Below are 20,529 nucleotides of genomic sequence, written 5' to 3' on the forward strand. Positions count from 1 at the left end.
TCATGACGTGCAAATTTATTGCCTAATATGTGCCTGATACGTGGCGACGGGGTGCGGTTAGGAGGTGCATTAGCAACAGCACGCGGTGCAGTAGAGGAGATGCACTAGCAAGAGTCCATCATCGTCCAAGCGTAAGCAGCAAGAGGCATCCGTTCGTAGAGCGCGTACCACCTTCTCCCAAGTGCACACAAGCCAGTTCTACATAAGCTAGAAGCACACGATCCGGAAGAGCCTTTCGCACAGAGCTGCAGCTGAGTGGACAGTGAGCTGTCCGCCGGCGCGAGCGTCCTCACGTTCTCGACCGGACTAGCCTTCACTCTGGACCGCGACGGTCAGCAGCCTCTGCAGCACCATCCCCCACTACGCGCTGACCAGGCGCTCAGCAGCCGCCCAGCAGGCGCCTAGCGGCCGCCCAGCAGGCGCCCAGCGGCCGCCCAGTAGCTGCCCAGCGGCCGCTCAGCAGCTGCCCGGAATGCAGCGAGACCCCTTGGCGTAGAAGCGCGTGCCGTGCAGGCAGCGCTTCATGGTTGGCACGCCGTCCACGCAGTGGTAGTAGTAGTGGCACTTGGAGGACGCAAACTTGCCGTTCGGCTTCGGGCAGAACTGGGCCTCTGCGAACGCGACAGGTTCGCTGTGAGTGCGATGGTCACGCAGAAAACGTGTACGTGGGGACTTCAGTTCATAGATATTGCATGAGCAAAGGTTGCCCACGCCATAACCCTGAATTAGGATAACCGTCACACATGCATGGACTAACTGATGACGTCAAAAGACGGGGCATATAAGCAAGCACATCAAGCTTCTAGGGTTTGACACCAAGTTATGAATCCTTATGCTTCATTCATGGACTGGTTTGCAATGGAAACATAGCAAAGCACCGCGATCACAACGTACCCAAGAAGCCATCATCGTCCTCGACAGTGCCGTGGTCCGGGTTCCTGTACAGAGGCGAGCTCTTCAGAGCAGGTGCAGACGACTTCACGCGCTCCGCCGACTCCCTGCCGTGGTGCTTCGAGCCGCTACCGTGGTGGTGCTTCGAGCCACTGCCATGGTGGTGCTTCGAGCCACTACCGTGGTGCTTCGAGTCGCTGCCATGATGCTTCGAATGAGAGCCGCTGCCATGGTGGTGCTTCGAGTCGCTGCCGTGGTGGTGCTTGGAGCAGGAGCCGGAATCAGAGTCGCTGCTGTGGTGGTGGTGAGATCCGCTTCCCGACTCCGAGCTAGAGCTGGATGAATCTGGCGTGGGCTTGTGTGTCGGCCTGGTAGGCCGGGTCGGCCGGGTCGGACGGGTCGGCTTGGTCGGCTTGGTCGGTTTCGTTGGTGCGCAGCCTGGGACATTACCAGGGTAGTCGCAGACCTCCAGAGCCGGGTTGAAGACGAGGCCTGTGGGACAGCTCACCGGGTAGGCCTTGCCGTTCTTGCATTGGTAGAATTTGTGGCAGTCTTTGGGATCAGGTACTCTGCGGCAAAAGAAACGCATGCTTGCCTTTCGAGGTGTTGAGCGGGACAGATCTTTGACATCGCTGACACATACCACTTTTGTTGTTGTTGACACACTTTCGTCCATTGTTTGTTTCGTACTCGTTCGCTCGTTCTTAGTGGATAAACGATGATATCAATAGTAATTGCATATTAGGATATGCGCAATTCAGGCTGCAGTCATAAGACTCATCAAAGCACAACTAATGAGCAACAAGAATGATATCTATGGCGGTACAACAGTCCGAGGCAAAAACTACAGCCTATGGATGCGGTTAGCCCACAATGCAGTGATTCGGAAAGGCGCAATATTAACAAAGCTTCTGCATTGTGAACAGGTATTGTTACGTGCAAACGATGGTGGACAGCAGCGGCGATAGCAGAAGAATATGTACAAATGGAGCAGGTGCTGCGCGAAGCCATCTTAGAGACCTCCACCTCACACCACAAGTGCGCGCTCTTGTCACCGTTCACAAACACGTCATGTGTTCCGTGCTCACCATACTTGTTGCACTACATACAAATTGTTCGCAGTCGGCAATGTATGATGTCGATAGAAGCTATCACTCATCGGAAGATATTCATCGCAGGCTGCAGCTACGGCGACGATGCTTGTAACTCGAGCAACATTTCGGAGCTAAAAACTGCTGCACGTAGTCATGGTTGACTCGCAAACAATAGTCCATGCTCGTCAAGCGTCTAAAAACCTTCAGATCTGCAAACAGGTACTGCTGATACGCCCGGGGCTGTGGAGAGGAGCCGCGGCGACAGAGGAGTGCGTACTCTGCCATAGCTGCTGCGAGAGACGGCGTAGTGTCCTCCACCTCACACCACAGTGGAGCCCCGCAGACAGACCCGGAAAGCCAACTGCACAAGCCAGACGTCACCAAAAGATTCAGTCACTAACCTACTTCGATCGGCCATTGTCAGCATGCAGCATGTCTCGAGCGGGAGAGGCGGGTGCTGATCGGGCGGCGGATGCGTGAAAGGTATGTGCGGTGCTGTGTGCGGATTACACTACAAGGAAGGTGACTATACAATGTGTGCAGTGACAGCGGCGACACGTGACGATTGGTGTCTGCCGTGGGGGAAAAACAAGCTACCGAGCTGAGCGCGGCAGCCATGAGTGGTCGTGGTCCGGTGCGGTGCGTCGGGGAGGCGTGGGACGGGTGAGGGGCGGGATGGGGAGGGGGGTTACAGGTCGCAACAGCCGGCGGTCTCGGGCGCGTCGCACGCGTTCGTGCCCGTGTTGAAGTGCGTGCCGGCCGGACAGTACTCGATGCTGGCCTCGCCGTCCGAGCAGTGGAAGTAGGTGCCGCAGTTCAGCGGATTGGCGTAGGTACCGTCGCTCTTGGAGCAGGGGAACGTACACGGAGACGGTGGCGGCGGGGAAGTGGGCGCTGCCGTGGTGGTGGTGGTGGTGGGGGCGGTTGTCGTTTGCTTGGTAGTAGTAGCAGGTGTAGTAATTGCAGGGGTGGTGGTCGTTTTCTGGGTAGTGGTGGTAGAGGCTGTGGTCGTTTTTTGCGTGGTAGTGGCAGGGGTGGTGGTCGTTTTCGGGGTGGGAGTGGTGACTCGGGCGGTGGTGGTAGGTGGTGGCGGTTTGGCAGTAGTGTGGGCGCCGCAGTCCACATTGGCGGGCAGATCGCACACTTCCGTGTCGGGGTTAAAGACCAGGCCGGTCGGACAGCTTTTGTGGTAGGCCTTGCCGTCACGACACTGATAGAAGCCGCTGCAGTCGTCCTTGTCCGGCAGCCTACGAATGCACAGAGACACGCACAAAGGCGCGAAGTTAGGCTAGATGAGCCGACCTTCGGAGCGCCCGAAAACGTGGAGGATGACGCTGCACACGGTGGCTATCGGGACTTTCCCCGTTAGGATATTTGTGCCAGACACAATTTCGGAACGTTGTTGGCATTCATCGATGGTAAAAATGCAAGCGATGACAACACACCCAAGGTAAAGTCCTCCATTATCACGGCCCGCGCTGGGAGGATTGGAAAGTACTTACCACTTCTCGCTTCAACTATGTAAAAATGTTGATTCAATATGCAATACAACGTTACGTGTCATGCTATAACTTTCATTTGATACATGAGGTTTATGAATACGCCACATCTCTCTTGGTAAACTACTTTTCCTTCTTTCTATTAGGTGACGTCAAAAGTAACGCGCGAGAGAAAACAATCGCTGAAAGCTATCCAAAACCATAGCGTTTCACTCGATAGTAGTTTATATACATGTATATATATATATATATATATATATATATATGTGTGTGTGTGTGTGTATATATATATATAATGTACATGTATATAACCACATGTATACATATGTATATATTAACATATATACATGCATGCACATATGCATATCTGTATGCGTTTATACTTATATCCTTTTATCCTTTATCAATCTACTTTATCAAAATTTACGGGACTAAGAAGGATTTTCTGCTTGCTAGCGCAGTCTTAACACACCACAGTAAACTGATAATAAACGGCAATTCACAATGGTCAGACAATTCATTGTAAAACCTCTCGCATTTCCCCAGTAGGGTGGAACAGCATGAATATACAGTTGTAAGCAGACTCTGTCGCCGACTGCCTTGCTGAACTGGGCAGCCAAGGTCAACAGGACATGAACCATTTAATAACCACCGTGGCTGCCTCCTGATGTCATATGACGAGCTCGTTTGGTGGAATCATTTTGCCTCCTGAATGCTTAAAGTAAGAAAGCTACAGACATGCTTACAAGGTCGGTAGGATTTTATGTAGGTTCATTCACACAAGTATTTGAGGTTTTGGATTGCGACCTTCGGGTCAACTAAGGCCAAACAAAATCGAGGTACAAATCAGTGTCAGAAGTGCCTCAGACCTCCTCATGCAACAAGCTACAACCTTCGTACCGTCTCCAAACGATACCACGCTTGGAACTTTTCAGTCAGGGAGCTCTTCTGACCTTTATAAAATGAAAATGACTAATACATTAACATAGCTGAATAATCATTTTCATATTTGCAGCTAAAATAAGCGCCAAGTACTGACTCAGACAAGTTCTTTATACTTAAAGGGTTATCACGGTGATTTCTGTTCCATGGCATCCTCTGATCGTCATAAAGCCAACGTTGGGAAGTTGTTCGTCTTTCTATCATAAAATGTGAAAGGAGTGTAAAAAATTACCCGGCAGAGGGAGTTTTCCAGTCAAAATACCTCTGTTTTGCTTGATCTGAGCCTCATGATTGAATCAAAGCGGATAGACGAAGCAGTCCTGCAATTTTGAACCGAATTATCGCCTTAAAAACATCTCAAAATTGTACGATTGAGTGTAACCTCCTGTCGCATTAACTTGAAAGCTGGCCTTAGGAGTGCCTTTGCCGGCAACCGTGGCTTGACTTTGACCCGCTACATGTCACTTACGTTGCAAAAAAACTTATTGTGATTTTGATCACAAGCTCGGCTATACAGCAATCTGGCAGATAAGCGAAATCTTGTCCCGCTATACTGCATTATTGAAAAGGCATTATAAAAACGTAAGCCGCAAACGGACCCTCATCCGGTCGTGTGCTACGAACCTGGTTCCCCAAGCATGTGTTTTCATAAAATAAGGTGTGGAGCCTGAGCAAAGAACACTAACGAAACTTCCTCCTTAAGTCGGTAGCAAACGGGCTTCTTCCCAGGTTTTCACGCCCTTTTTTCTCGCAGTTCGTGCGGAGCTGCAGACCGCGTTAAAAAAGGGGGGGGGGGAGGTTCACTTACTAAATACCACTCCTAAGAAGCGGTCGAGGCCGAGCGGCCCGCGCTCTCTCACCTGCACACGCAGCTCTTGTTCGGGCAGACGATGTCGTCGTCGGGCACCGGCGTGGTGACCGGGTAATCGGGCGTGGGCTGCGGGTGGTCGCCGCAACCAGCGTGATCGGGCCAGTCGCACACCAGGAGCACTGGGTTGAACTCAAGGTTAGCGGGACAGTACTTCAGGTAAGGGTGCCCGTTCGAGCAGTGGTAGAACGAGTGACAGTCCTCCGGGTTGGGGAACAGCCCGTTGCTGGTGGGGCAGTCGAAGCCTGGATGTTTGGGAGTGGTGGCAGGTGTGCGGGTGGTGGTAGGTGGCGGCGGTTTGGCAGTAGTGGGGGCGCCGCAGTCCACATTGGCGGGCAGATCGCACACTTCCGTGTCGGGGTTGAAGACTAGGCCGGTCGGACAGCTTTTGTGGTACGCCTTGCCGTCCCGACACTGGTAGAAGCCGCTGCAGTCCTTCTTATCCGGAAGCCTTCGAATGCACACACACGCACAAAGGCGCGAAGTTAGGCTAAAGAAGCTGACCTCTGGAGCGCCTTAAAACGTAGCTGTCACCGCAGGAAAGAAACGGCGTAGACACAGGAAGACTGTATATATATATATATATATATATATATATATATATATATATATATATATATATATATATATATATATATATACATGTGTACTTTACTTTTCATGCGGCTGCATGTCATAGACGCTTATTGAATTTCATCGTGTCATTACATAGACTGTGGTCTACACTAATACCCGTCCAACATACAGCGACTGTGACCATGAAATGAACTCCAGCTGTAAACCGCAAGACTGTCTCAAATAGTAGCTGCACATCATGCAACCATTTTCTGGGACGTTACAGCTCATAAGTTCTGAAGATGCATTTCATCGTTCGACCCATTCCAGCTTTAAGATACTTTTCCATCCAAGGCAATTCACCAAACTTCAATCTAGGAAAAGGCAATTATGGCTATGGAAGGCTTCTCATCTCTAAACTTACAGTCGTTTTTGGAACGACTTGACGGCAGAACAAAACTGCGGCAGGTGCCTGGATATGCCACGGATCCAGGATTTAAACAGCGTATGCACATGCATGGATACGCCGCCTGGCACATACACATCCCAGCCGGCGGAGCATCTTGGGTATAGGCAGAGTTACAAACACATTAGATGTAGGTGTGCCTTATACCTGCTTTTGGCAAAGCACGAACACACACTAGAGTTGCAATCCTCCTGTCACTGTTGGTACCAAGGCAGTGTGAAGGACAGGATGAGACAGGACGGGGTCCCTGTCCCTACGTGCGGGGACAGAGTCGCGAAGATCGCTGCCAGCCGCGAGGTATACATCCCAACTATAAACACACTCACAAATACGTACACTAACACACGGACATCGCGATGCCTCTTGCTGCTGCGCCGAGCAAACAGGTCATAGGAGGGTATGCCTGAGCTAGTCGGCTGTCCCAGCTGATAAGCACGGTCCGCTTTAGGTATAGGCCGCCTGATGGCAAGATGCCGGGTGCGCACCGAGGGAGTATCCTCGCCTCAACGGCGTTGCAGAAAATGCGAAATTCGAAAGGCAATCTTGGTTCAAAGTTTGAAAGTGGGAAAACCCGTCTTAAATAGTTAATTGTGAAAATGGGCGCGGTATGAGCATCTACTTAAGGTAATCTCGGTTCGAAGATTTAAAGCGGGTAACACCCTTCTGAAAGTGAGTGTCCTTGACAAACACCCGTTAGTGAAACCCCAGGACCCGCTGCGTCTAACAGTAACACTGAGTAATGTGACTGCAGCACCGTAAAGACATAATAAGGATATCAGATTTGATTATTTTCAAGTCCAAATTGCGCTGTCAACACTCTGAAACTGCACAACGCTTTTTCACGGTGATCGCGACCACCGTAGTCATGACAACCGCCGTGACACCCCGTTGATGCAAATAAAAGAACGTCTGTGATTGGCACAGCGGGTGACAAGGGCTTGTTACCAAGAAGCGCATTAGTTGAAGTTTGAACCAGTGCGTCATCATGGACCATGTGATGTTCCTTTTCCCGAAGCCAAAGTGCGCCTCGAAAGATCCACTGTGGTAAACGCCACAGGGGAGAGATCAAAGCCACAGTATAACGTTTCGGTGAATTCGCGGGACAATGGCTTCATGCTCGCATATCTTTTGGTCTAAACTGAGTGTTTTGAGCTTTCGTAGCATTTGTTACCCAAACATTTTGACAAATTTGTGTCTTGCAAACATTAGAGCGAACACCTTGGAAAAAGAAAAACAAATGGAAATTATCACTTTCCTGAAATGACTATTTGCAATAGAAATTATGAGCTGTTCAGAGGGACTTCGACAAAACTGGTATGATTGATCAAATCGTAAGAGTATAATTCAACGATAAGCGAAATGAACAAAAAGTTGGCATGCTCTTAAGACAAAAGCAAACTTGACATTGCTGTTTGACGTGTCCTGATGCCTCAAGTAAACACCTTTCGCCTAAAGTTCACTCGTGCTCATTTCAGCCCAGTGACCTTGTTTGACCTTCATGAGGTAAAAGTGATAAAGACCCCATACATTTTTATTAACGTCAATAGTCACGATAGGGAATGTTCCCACAACCTAAAGATTGATCAGGGACATTTTATGTCAGTGATATCAGTTGACCTCCACGCAGTTAAAAATGAGATCGCTGTTAATATGCCTATGATCAGTAAGTTCTAAATGAGCGTCAAAACTGTGACATAAATCAAGTTCTCCAGCAATAACAATAGGTTGGAACATGGATAGCTTGGTTTTATATCAGTCTGACCTTTATACCTGGCCCAAAGTCAATGAACTTAAAAAAAACATTAGATTTAGTTTTCTAATTGCCCAACAACTTATCTCAAAGATGCATGATTTCCTCTAACTTATCGTAGTCAAATTAGAGTAACACTCCCTCTACGATTGCCCTCGCCGACAAACACGGCTTGGATTTAGCCTGCCATATGTTGGCGATGTTGCAAGGTACACCTGAAGCTTAATGCCTTGCGATCTGCTATTCAATTGCCTATAGCTATACAAAGCTTGACCATCCGGAAGTTATTCTGAAAAATACCTTTTGGGGGTCGAATTAGCCTCCTCGAGCGTGTGTTCATATCCTGCAATGATGGCTCGGAAACGCAGTCTAGCACGTAAGTCTTAATATGATGAACGTCGGCTATTTACAACATAAAACTCACAACACAGGAGAAACGGGCCATTTTTTCCTGCTAGTCTCCCAGGTGTAGGGCTGCAGCACAGGAGCAGGCGCTAACCGTCGACCCCCTTCGACACTTAAAGAGCATCGTGTGCCGGGACCGGGGCCCTGATCCGACCTGACCTGACCTGAGACCTGCTCGGCGCCTGTCAGACGGAACAGCCGAAGCTCCCTGAGAGGCGCCCCAAACCCGCGGTCGAGGCCGAGCGGCCCGCGCTCTCTCACCTGCACACGCAGCTCTTGTTCGGGCAGACGATGTCGTCGTCGGGCACCGGCGTGGTGACCGGGTAGTCGGGCGTGGGCTGCGGGTGGTCGCCGCAACCAGCGTGATCGGGCCAGTCGCACACCAGGAGCACCGGGTTGAACTCAAGGTTAGCGGGACAGTACTTCAGGTAAGGGTGCCCGTTCGAGCAGTGGTAGAACGAGTGACAGTCCTTCGGGTTGGGGAACAGCCCATTGCTGGTGGGGCAGTCGAAGCCTGGATGTTTGGGAGTGGTAGCGGGCGTGCGGGGTGTGGTGGGGGACACTGCGGGCGTAGTGGGTGTGGTCTTATTCGAGCAGCCGGCATGCTCTGGCCAATCGCAGACGAGGAGGACCGGGTTGAATTCGAGGTTGGCCGGACAGTCCATTAGGTAGGGAATTCCGTTCGAACACTGGAAGAACGTATGGCAGTCCTTCGGGTTGGGGAACAGCCCGTCTGCGGTGGGGCAGTCGAAGTCCGGCCGTTTGGTTGTAGTGGTGGAGCGCGTGGTGGGTTCGGGCGGCTTCTTAGTGGTCGAGGCTGGGTACCGGCAGCCGGCCTGGTCTGGCCACTCGCACCGTTTCGTCTTGGCGTCGAAGTCGAGGTTAGCTGGACAGTCCTTCTTGTACGGGATTCCATTGGAACAATGGAAGAACGTATGACAGTCCTCCGGATTGGGGAAGAGCCCGTTTCCGGTGGGACAGTCGAAGTCCGGCCGTTTGGTTGTAGTGGTGGAGCGCGTAGTGGGTTCGGGAGGCTTCTTAGTGGTCGAGGCTGGGTACCGGCAGCCGGCCTGGTTTGGCCACTCGCACCGCTTTGTCCGCGCGTCAAAGTCGAGGTTAGCGGGACAGTTCTTCTTGTACGAGATTCCATTGGAGCAGTGGAAGAAGGTGTGGCAGTCGGCCGGATTGGGGAACAGTCCGTCGGTGGGACAATCAAACGGACTGGGCGTCGGCTCGGGACCACCTGGAACAGAAGGTCAGCCGCAGTGAGTGCCCACCACGCCCGGGTCACTGGCCCATCGGCCGCCCACCGGCCTGACCCACCTGACCCCCCAGCTCCCAGCTCGAACTTTGACGGCTCTCTTACCACAGTCGTAGTTGCTGGGCAGATCACAGTTCTGGGTGTTGGGGTTGAACACCAGGCCGGTGGCGCAAGTCTCCAGGTAGGCCTTGCCATCCTGCAACAGCGGCGAACGTTCACGCGATTCAGATCACACTCCTTCAGTGGTCCACCAAGAGATCTGTCCACCTGTGCACAGCTGACGGCCTCGCTAATCACATCTCATCCAACGGAAGACACAAGGTCGGCGTCGGGGAGTGGTACTCCCCTTGTGTGACTCCGACCACTGACCAGGGCCAATGGGCCTGAGCTGGTCAGCGTTCCGCCCAGCGTCACTGATCAAAACTCCTGTTCAAGTACAAAGGCCCTTAAAAACTCCTGTAGCGTGTTCTAGGGAGGGCCGGGTATCTCTGGTGCACCCAGTCGGATATACTGGATCAGGGATGTCGTTTTCTGGAAGCTTTTGCGCAAGGTCCAATTGTAAGTCCAGTATCGACCAGCTCTCCCTCAAAAAAGTGTCCAAAAGATCATGGTGACCGAGAGGTTCCAGGGTTTGTTTCGATATCAAGTTAATTCCAACTACAACCAGTCGCTACTCGCGTCACAGCATGGCCTCACTCGAATCAAAACGAAACGAAAGAAAATTATGATAGTTAAGTGATGTGCATCACAAGCTTTCGTGAAAGCATCCACAAGTTACAACTCACATCGATGTTCGCTAAGTGTCACTGTCACTAAGCTCGAGTACGGATATACTTAGCCGTTCTTGCTCACGTTTAAAAAAGAGGTATATTTTTAGTGTGCTCTATCAAAGAGATGCATGCCAACTTGCAACACGACAAAATTATATGAGCTACCAAAAAATCCCAGAAATTTTTGCCCCTGTCCGTCAAATTTTCAATCTTCAAATTGAATATTGGAACTGTTTGGAATTCCAAAAGCTCGGAAACCAATCGGCACCTCTAGCCAACAGCGAACTGTTTACCCAGCGAAGGCGGTCCTTCAAGGCAGGACATTGGTATAGAATTACCATTTTTAGTTTGAGGTCGAGGTAGTTTGGGTCTAGGAATTGTCGACCACCAGAAAGGACGTCCGCCGTTCACGAGCCCCTGACAGAAAGACATCTATCCCTGCCCCATTCCAAATATGGCCCGCCATCACCACGCTTCACTCAGGCCATGCCGACGTCGCGGCCACGCTCAGCGATCGGTCAGGCCTGTACACCCACCTTGCACAGGTAGAAGGTGGTGCAGTCGTCGCCGTTGGGCTTCAGGCAGCACTCGCAGTCGCACTCCATGCCGGGCTCAGGCGACACGTCGGGCGTGGGCGGGTCGGTGGGCGCGCCCGGACGGCAGCCCGCCTGCTCCGGCCAATCACACACCTGCCGACCACCGCCGGCGGGCCAATCAGAGCGCGTACCGCCATGAGGGCGAAGCCCAGCGGGCGATGCCGCTGACGGCCAGCGGCGGCGGCGGAACGACGGCGGTGTGTGACGATGTCACAATGGGGAGTATACACACACACACACACACACACACACACACACACACACACACACACACACACACACACACACACACACACACACACACACACACACACACACACACACATATATATATATATATATATATATATATATATATATATATATATATATATATATATATATATATATATATATATATATATATATAATGTTATATGGGAACTATGATTTGAACCGCTGACATATTATTGTAGTCTGTGATACCCTCGCTCATGGAACGTTCTTTGTCTTGTCAAAAAGCCCACACCACAAGATGACAAGCAACAAGTCTGTAGAGCATCAGTGGTGGGACCCCAACAGGCTTGGACCGACAACCAGGTGTGATGTATGCAAAGCGGACGAACAGACGTGGAAACAAATAATCACCAAATTTGATGGAGCATGGTCCACCGCCCTTTACAACCGTTTGATTTTCAACTTATGGTGCCACTAGTCATGCGTGGAACGGGTTGACTTTACAAATATTTGTGACGTTTTGCCGACTTTTCGAGACGTCCTACTCCTGCTTGGAGACGGCTATACGCTATACGGAGCTACACGCACCATGATCTTGGGGTTGAAGTGCAGGTCGGCCGGGCAGTCCTTGACATACGGATGGTCATGGTCGCAGTGCAGGAACTTGTGACAGTCGTAGGGGTGCGCGAAGAGGCCCTGGGGGCGGGGGCATGAGAAGCCACCCTCCGGTCGCTCGGGGGCCGCCTGTAGGCCTGTCGACAGCACAACAGGTCAGAGGCCGCTCAGAGACGCGCTGCTTTGGTGTTGAAGGCCGCCGATCCGTGAAGCGAGCGCCACGATACGCCGCCGACCCGGGATAAAACTGCGGATCTTCGTGAAGAACCGGCCACTCCACATCACTCCGTCCCACTTCATGACCCCTCCATTGCAAATCCTCGTGCACAGAGTGCATGGTGTGCTAGTCTGAATATCCAGGTCACTGCATTCTGCATTGGTGAGGGTCTGGGAAGTGAAGGTGTGATGATTGTGTTTAGATGAGGTACCTGAGTTCGACTCCCACCACAAACGGCATTTCCTAACCATGACTTTGAACGAAGTGAGGCGACGCCCATGGCCATAGCAACCGCTTGCGTTGATTGTTAAACAATTGTAAATGACGGAAATGAGCCATGAATTGCCAGAGGCCTCAGAAGAAGCCTGCAAGGTAAGTCGACGGCGGCGTACCCCTCCCCCTCCCCCACCACACCCGACGGGCGCTAATCCGAGCCGTCAGGCAGCGATAGCGCTGCGACGCTCTGTGCCCCGGAGGCAAACACTCGAGAGACGGAGTGCCTCCGCTCTGACCTCCTCCCCCGCACCCCGGATACGCGGGCGCCCGGCGCCGTCCGAGCGAGATACCGGGACGGGTGGGCGGCGGCCGGTGCCGGCGGCCACACAGCCTCGCCGGACGGGGTGCTAGACAGTCACTGGGCGGGGTGTTAGACAGGTTGACTGGGCGTGGCGCTAGACATCCTCGCTAGGCGGATTTTCAGATAGAGTGGGACTAGAACACGACCTTAGAGGAGGGGGGACGCAGATTTCAAGGTGTCTTGGTTTTCACAAAATGTTTCACTTTGCACAAGGAGCTTTCAAATACGACATTCCCAGCGTCAATGTTGCTCGGATTGTCTTCAAAGTACAGAACTTTGTCATTTTTGCCCAACTCTGGCCCCTTTAAACAGAATGTTCCACATTTGAAGATACTGAATCAAGCATCAAATATGACGAAAAAGTCACTAGTTGGTTCAGCTGGTTGGCACACTTTTAAATGTAAAAGACTGCACTAGACAACAGAATTTCTCCACTTAGTAAATTTGCTGCTCAATGTGCCATTGTTTGATTACGTCAACGTACTTTGCACAACATTGCTTGAGATTCAATAGACCGCCGTTATATCTGGAAATTATGCTCGCGAACAACATTTATGAGCAGCTCAATAATTTATTCTTAACTCGATTTTATTGGCCCTAATCGGCGCATGGACAGTGGAGTGACCGCATGCAAATGACGTTATTCATGACGTCATGCATTCCAAGGTGACCTTAAAATACTCTACCACAATTACTCTCACGCATCTTTGCCGCCTTGAAGCTCAGGAACCGAAGGGCTTAAACTTTAAAAGGGCGTAGCCGTGAGCTGCATCGAAAGGTCTTCAATATGGCTGTTTAGTTCAAAACCTTACACATATGTAGAGCATATGTCCCCTTTAAGTGAGCATAGCCCGGTTGGCCGTACTCGGATCCTCTGGCTTCAGATGCTTACACCGAACGGTGTTCTAGATATCTCCGCCTATCGGGGTGTGAGGCATCCGCATCGCAATGTCGGGGTGTTAGACATGCGCCATCAGACGAAGTGCAGGACATTCTGTCAGCGTAGTACAAGACATACCAGCGGGGTGGGAGAGGCACACGAGGGCCCGGCAGCCCGGCCGGGATTTCGGCTCCCTGAGTGGGAGCGGCCATGTTTCGATAAGGGCATTATGGTGAGAGCGTTTAAAGTGGGTGTTGAAGGAGATTTTGCTGCATGAAGTGAAATGAAGCACTTGTGCATCCTGTGGCAACAGCCATGTACTTGGCAGGGAGGACATGGTGCACGCTCAATGCAGCCTAGGAAAACCGAAAACTTTGGTGAAGGGAAGCCAATGGAGCCCTTCCATTTTCACTGTTCACTTTTCACAGTCAGCACCATCACACCGGGACCTAAGCTGGAATCAAACCTGAAATGCACGAAATGTGGGATAAGCGGGAGCGAAGGCCCTGGAATGTCGTGAGGTTCATAAAAATAGCCCGCAAATTTTACTCGTGCAACGTTTTTGCTTCATCCTCACCTAGTCTTCATTTTACGTTTCCAAGTTTGGTCTCATGGAATCAAGTCACAAAAACCGCAAACGGGAAAAAAACGGGAAGGTAGGCAATGACGAAACAAAAGCACTTCCGCAACACAATTTGCCAGCTCGTTTGAAAGAACTGACGAGAAGTGATAGTTTCCACCTCTGTTTATTATACCTTTTGTGCAACTTAGATTGGGTACCAAAATAGGTACCTGTGGAACAATGTTGGCGTGAAAAGGGTAGATCTTACATCCTATCGTCCAAATTATGCCTTTTCTTGCATATAACATAGCATTTTAACTTGATCAACAAGTTGGTACCTTGACAAGGCTCGAAAACGGTAGCCATCCACTGTGAGAGTTATTCATAGCCAAAGTGAGCTATCATTAAGTGCAGAACAATGATACAAACTAGTAGGCACTTCGGAAGGTATCTTTCATAATTGACCCATGCAACTGTGAGTGTCATAACACAAGGCTGTTAAGGTACCAGCGATGTACAGTAGAGATGAAGGCTTTGGTATATATTCGCTTACGTTTGATATTCCTTCGTCCGTAGTCAGAGCGTATGCAGCATTTTGCAATATGGGGGGGGGGGGGGGCACATCTAAAAACTTTTGACTGAAAGGTCCATTTGGGTGCGACATAGTCACCCTTGGTTTTTTGCATCGCGCACAACAACGCAATGTATCTAATCCACTTTTGTCCATGTCTTCGTCCTTATCCACATGCAACGCATGCATAAATGCCATGAGCGCTAGCGTGAGGGGGCCTTCCGGTGCCCCTCTGCCCTAAATACATCCCTGTCCACAGTCACTCAATAGCTGAGTTAAGCTACGTCTTCACACATGGGAGCTACCGCGCACCAAACAATAACATGTGTGCGCGGTAGGCGACGGCACCGCACCTGAGGGCTCGTGATACACTACCGCAGTTACTGCCAGAGGAGCCCACACGCACCCGCTAACGACCTCTTCCGTCGCTGCAAAGTGGGAACTCAGACCACCAGCGCTTACCGGCGGCCAGGCAGAGCGTAAGCAGGAGCTGGAGCCACGCCATGATGCGAAGCTGTGGCAGGAGTGCCACTGGATGGCGACCACGCCCTGCCCGCCGGCTTTATAGCACCGCAGGGCGGCGTCTGAACAGGATTGCAGGGCAATCCGGCGTGATAGCTAATCGCGGCGACGTTGCAGGGTCCCATCATGGCTCGCCGATAACGTCTGATCGCAAGACGATAGCCTGCCGCTCCCCGAACTGGTGCAATCCTGATGTCTCCGTGTGCTCAAGCGATCTGTTGCATCAGCAGTCTGAGAAAGACCATGTTCACGGAAGCTCAGACCAAGTGCTACCAATTCATACAAGATTGATGCGATTGCGGAACGGGACATGTTATCGGTGAAACTGCAGACGGGGTGCGACTTACATATTTTAGCGGTCATGCAGCACGCTCAAGTGTCATGTGTTTTCATGTTTTCAAGTAGTAGACGTTTTAGGTTACATGAGCTGTTCTTTATCCACGAAACGACAAGAATTGTTCCACTATTGCAGACGTTATCCCGGCATGCACTGGACATAGAGCCGTCTGCAAGTCACCGCTGGAAAAAACTGCATCCCCGCCCTCTCCCCCCCCCCCCCCCCCCCCCCCTCCTCCTTTCCCTACTTTCACGACCAATGCACCAGGGGCAATGCGATTAAATATGACACCATACGGCACTCAGTGAATCTTAAAGGAAAACGTTGATTTGAAATATATATGCCTTTTAAGCGCATCTTTGTACAAATTGGGCATGCACAATTATAATTATTTGACAAGATTTACCACAAAAGAGTTAGATTACCAGACAGATTACTTACTACGGATTACTTAGACGGATTAGTTAGATTACTACGCAAGTTGTGTTCCGAGCTTTGAATTGACGGTTGTATTTCGGTGGATCAAAAAGCTCCCAATCTTGCAGTTTCACTATCCAATACGCTGTCTTTCACTGGATCTCTTTACATATCGTTCTTCGAGATATGCAGACAGCAGTTTTGCGCGCGTCGCAGTTTACCCTGCCCGTGTACATCCGCGTGTTTAAAGCATTCCCATTTGCACAAAACTCAGGAGCATTTGCCATCATTATCAACAAAAAATAGAAAGATTACCAGCACAGATAAGGCACCCCTAGCCCTATTTCACTGTTTTCCACACGCGAACTATCAGGCGGCGTTTAAGAAAGGTTTAGATCGCCTGTGCTGACGACCGCCAGCAATGAATGAGACGCTACCGAGGGTCGAACGAATACGATGGAAACTAAAATCCGATGCGTGTACCATCATCATCATCATTGGGGCTCCACGACGCACTCAGCTGCTGAGGCAATATGACATCGCCTGCCTCTCACCCTGGCAGGACGGGCGGGCACCGTGGGTCAGATGTGCGTTGTACCGGCAACTGCAAGCAATATGCAAATGCTTTTGAATGCGTACAATTGCAATCTTCGCACGTATTATTGAGCACTCTCTCCCTGGGTGCCGTATTCTGGCCATCTCGCTAAAAACAGGCCGGCAGGGTTGCCGATATACGGTCAAGGGTGTAGTTGACAAGATGTCACATTAGTCAATAAGCGATTTACATTTCCGGCCGGTGGTGCTCTAACAATGATATCGTATATGCACCCATGGTCACACCCGCTGTGCAAACTACAAGCATTTAAAACTGGCCGCCGTGCTTGTGAGTCGACGCTGCAGAACTCCAACAGCATTGGGTGAAACGCTATCCAATGATCGACTGAATAAAATGGAGGCCAGAATCGGAGAAGTGTGTCCACTTGAATGCCGCACCTTTACCAATCACCGCCATGGTCGCTCAACAAGCTTTGCGTAATATGCTGCCGGAGAGTCGACCGAATAAAATTGAAAAGAAAATCTGACGAACGTGTTGAGCCCTACAACGCTGCTATCGAGAGCACATAGTCGCAATCTTTAAATTTTATCATACGTATCTTTTCAGCTGAACCGCGTTATGACCGTCACTCTACGGGCTATCCAGCTCCAGTTAGGCATGCGGTGTCCAATGGTCATTTAAAAGGAGTGGGTCTAGTCTTTTCGATTTTTCAAAAATTCATTTGTGCAGGTACTTGGACTGAGTTATTAATATTGGCAGCAATAGAAAAGAGCTTTTGAGGCTTGTAACTATGTTAATGCATTGAATTTTTTCTCATCCGTGTTTTCGATGGCTATATGAGCTGTGCGGGTACAAACACACCTCTTAGAGGAAACGTTGCGCGCATCAGCGGGACGGTAACGACCGGTAGGTGTGAAAACTCATTGCGTATCCGGGGCAAACTAAAACTTGACGGAGAATCACGCTTCCATAGTCTATTAACCGGAGTCTATTCCTTCGGTGACTGGTTCTCGCATTTCGCCGGCGACAGCTAACATCGCAGTGAAAGAAAAAAAATACGACACGTGTTGCCCTTATCATAGAAAGACGTTAGTGTAAGAGGTTAATTGCATTTGCGAGTAACATTATTCACATAGTAATAGCCTCATTCCTCCGAGAAAAACCGAGAGAATGAAGATGCAGATGTGTTGATATATCTGCATCATGCTTTTATCGAAACAAGAGCAGAAGTGAATTCAAAACTCCCTGCCAATGATCCTTCTCAATTTTCAGTTGTTTTTTTTGCGAGCCACGGTTTTTATAGGACACCAACATTACGGGGATTGCACAATGGGCAAGGCCAGCAACTATCACGATACAGTGCATGTCTTACTAATAATTAGAATACACGAAAATACGCGTACATGCAAACGAATTCAAGCAAACGCACATCGCGCATCACGCTTCATTCAAAACATGCAAGCGAGTTGAAAAAAGCAGGCATCACACATCGCGCAACAATCATGCACGCAAGCGATTTCAATTAAACAGGCATGGCGCATCACGCGTCAGACATCACTTACGTGTGTAAACGAACTTAAACTAGCACACATCACGCATCAAAGCACACACCACGTTTGCATAATCGACCATTATGAGTCCTGTACGTTAAGGTTTGGTCGCCGACTTTTTTAAGAATACTCATTTATTTTCCTGTCTGGGTGACCTTGTGCTCTGTGGATGACTTTGAGCTCTAAAAGGGGCATGGGGTCCATACCTCCCTCAACGATCCGGCCGATCAGCTCACGTCGTCAAAACAACGCCGGATGCTTCTCCCAGAACAGCCATGACGGTGGCCCCACCTGCCAAAATCGTCCATCGCGCCAAGAGAAATGGAGGCGAGAGCGGGCGATCAGCGAAACAACATGCGCAGAGGAACGCTCAAATGACATGTGAGACCCTTTGCTATTTCGCCCCAGCAACCCCCGCAGCGCCGGCGCCACCGTCGCCCCCGGATGCCGTCGGGAGAGCCGCGCCACGTGGGAACTGGGCCAGAGTGGGACGCGTAGGGCCCGCCCGAGGCGAGAGCGGGCGGGCCTTGCGTCGTCGCCAGCGACGCCACGCCCGAGATCTGGCCTAGGGGCACGTAGAAGGCCGGACTCTGGGAGCGGCGCATGCCGGCCCGGCGACGCATTGAACGGAGCCCCCGCGAGCCGTGTGCGTGGGCCAGGGTCACGGAGTGCGCTGAGAGGAGCGTGACGCGTCGCTGAGCCCGACGCACGCGGACACCGCTGGAAGTGCTCGTGACCAAGTAAGCTGTCGCGATGGCGGAGGCGGCAGAGAGCGGCAAGGCCGAGGAGAAGTCCGAGCAGAATGCGGAGGTGCTCTTCGAGGACGTGCTGGAGCGGTGCTGCGGCACCGGCCGCTGGCAAACGCTGCTCATCGGGTACATGTCCGTCATGTGGCTGCTCTTCCCCGTCTTCTCCATGTCCATGATGTTCGTCGGCGCCACGCCCAAGTTTAGATCACGTAAGTGCCCGGCGATGCATTGGACGGAGGGGGCGAGGCGGCGAACCCACTGGATCACGGGGAAGACGAAGACGGGCCGACAGGGTTGAGAGGTGCCGGAAATCGGAAAATCGGAAAAAAACATCATGGGGGAGTCTCCAGGGGACAACAGTGGGGAGAGGACAGACAGAATGGGAGACAGAGGACTCAGGAAAGGACAGTGCCAGTGAGTGCGCCCAACGCCTACCGCGGCATCTTGAGGTCGACCCTCCGAGGCCCAGCTCACAGCACCCGGCTGTGACATTCGACGCGGCGTACGACGGTCACCGACAACAGCGCACACGATGTGAGTGCCCAGGCTGTTGACCCCCCCCCCCCCCCCTCCCATCTCACCGGGCCATGGACGGCTGGCGCTCCGAGCGTGCCCTTTCACCCCGCCCGCCACCGGGCGGCGTAAGCCGCGGCTACCGGATCCCTCCCGCGGAGCCGGGGAAAGGGGGAGGGGCTCGGGTGTGTGAGTGTGTTACGTGCCACGCGGCTCGACGCTGAGCCCGCCTGAGCGATGGACTGGTGTGTCGCAGTGTGTGAGTGATTTTTGCCTCGTTGTTTTTGTGTGTAAATACAGATGACGGCTTGCATCGCGATGGTTTAGTGAGGGAGCGAGGCTGGATGAGGTTGGTTCGGGCGGCGAGAGGACACTCGGCCCGGCGCTGGGCGGGCTGTGTCCGGAGTCCGGTACGCATGTTTGGGCGCAGCGGCCAGTTCGTTGACATGCCCCGTAGGCGTCCGGAGTTTGCCGGTGGAGGAGGCCATGCAGAGGCGCATCGGCTTGTCTGGGCCCTCGCCTGGCCGCCGTCGCGGTCAGACGCGGGGTACGGGCCGCGCCGACATGCAATGGTGGTAGGATGTGGGTCAGGTGGACAGTTCGCCGTATATTTCTCGCTTCGCTGTTTTTTTTTTTGTCAATAGTTCGAGGCCGGTTTTTTGTCAATAGTTCGAGTGAATAGGCCGGGCCCTCACGGGTTCGATCCAGCGCGGATGCTCGGCTTCTCTCACGACTACGCCGCCTTCTCCCCAATTGTTGTTGATCGCTTTGCCTAGGCCGACGGACTGCATAGTCTCGTGGGACTTCCGCGCAGACCTAGGTTCGTTTTCCCGCCAACTGGGCGTTTGGTATTCCGCTCCCGTTGTCGCTGGTGTGTGTGAAATTTTGTTTTTTTCCGAATTTCCGTCGGAGCGCGGCCAGCGCGCATGCGCGATCCGCTCACAATCGCGCTGCCCTTTTGCCATTCATTTGCTCGCCTTGCCGGGTCGATGGACGGGATGGTCTTGCCGGACGCCCGCGTATGCTTAGGCTCGCTTCCCGTTCAGTTGGTCGCTTGCATTCCATCTCTCCTCTTGATCCGCCGCGGGGCACCGAGCTCTTACCAAGCTCCGCCCGGTGCGCCTGCTCACACTTTGCTATGTGCATGCTG

General features: G+C 51.7%; 1 protein-coding gene across 2 annotated transcripts; it reads right to left on the bottom strand.

Annotated features, from left to right (window-relative positions):
- On the bottom strand, window positions 1-15,255 carry LOC119103871 (chitin-binding domain protein cbd-1). 2 transcript variants are annotated; one of them, XM_037227546.1, is made up of 8 exons: window positions 15,198-15,255; window positions 11,902-12,065; window positions 11,038-11,190; window positions 9,837-9,927; window positions 8,732-9,713; window positions 5,287-5,745; window positions 895-1,460; window positions 1-611 (listed from the first exon to the last, which is right to left on the bottom strand). In XM_037227546.1, exons 1-8 carry the CDS (start codon window positions 15,238-15,240, stop codon window positions 457-459), a joined length of 2,613 nt encoding a protein of 870 aa, XP_037083441.1. In that variant the 5' UTR covers window positions 15,241-15,255; the 3' UTR covers window positions 1-456. The 2 variants fall into 2 exon arrangements, 1 of the variants encoding a protein (XP_037083441.1); XR_005094829.1 differs by lacking the exon at window positions 1-611 and adding an exon at window positions 2,387-3,232 and having other exon boundaries at window positions 1,374-1,460.
- Between the last annotated feature and the right edge of the window lie 5,274 nt (window positions 15,256-20,529).

This window comes from Pollicipes pollicipes, unplaced genomic scaffold, assembly GCF_011947565.3.
Source record: "Pollicipes pollicipes isolate AB1234 unplaced genomic scaffold, Ppol_2.1 Scaffold_5724;HRSCAF=6776_pilon_pilon_pilon, whole genome shotgun sequence".
NCBI lineage: Eukaryota > Metazoa > Arthropoda > Thecostraca > Pollicipedomorpha > Pollicipedidae > Pollicipes > Pollicipes pollicipes.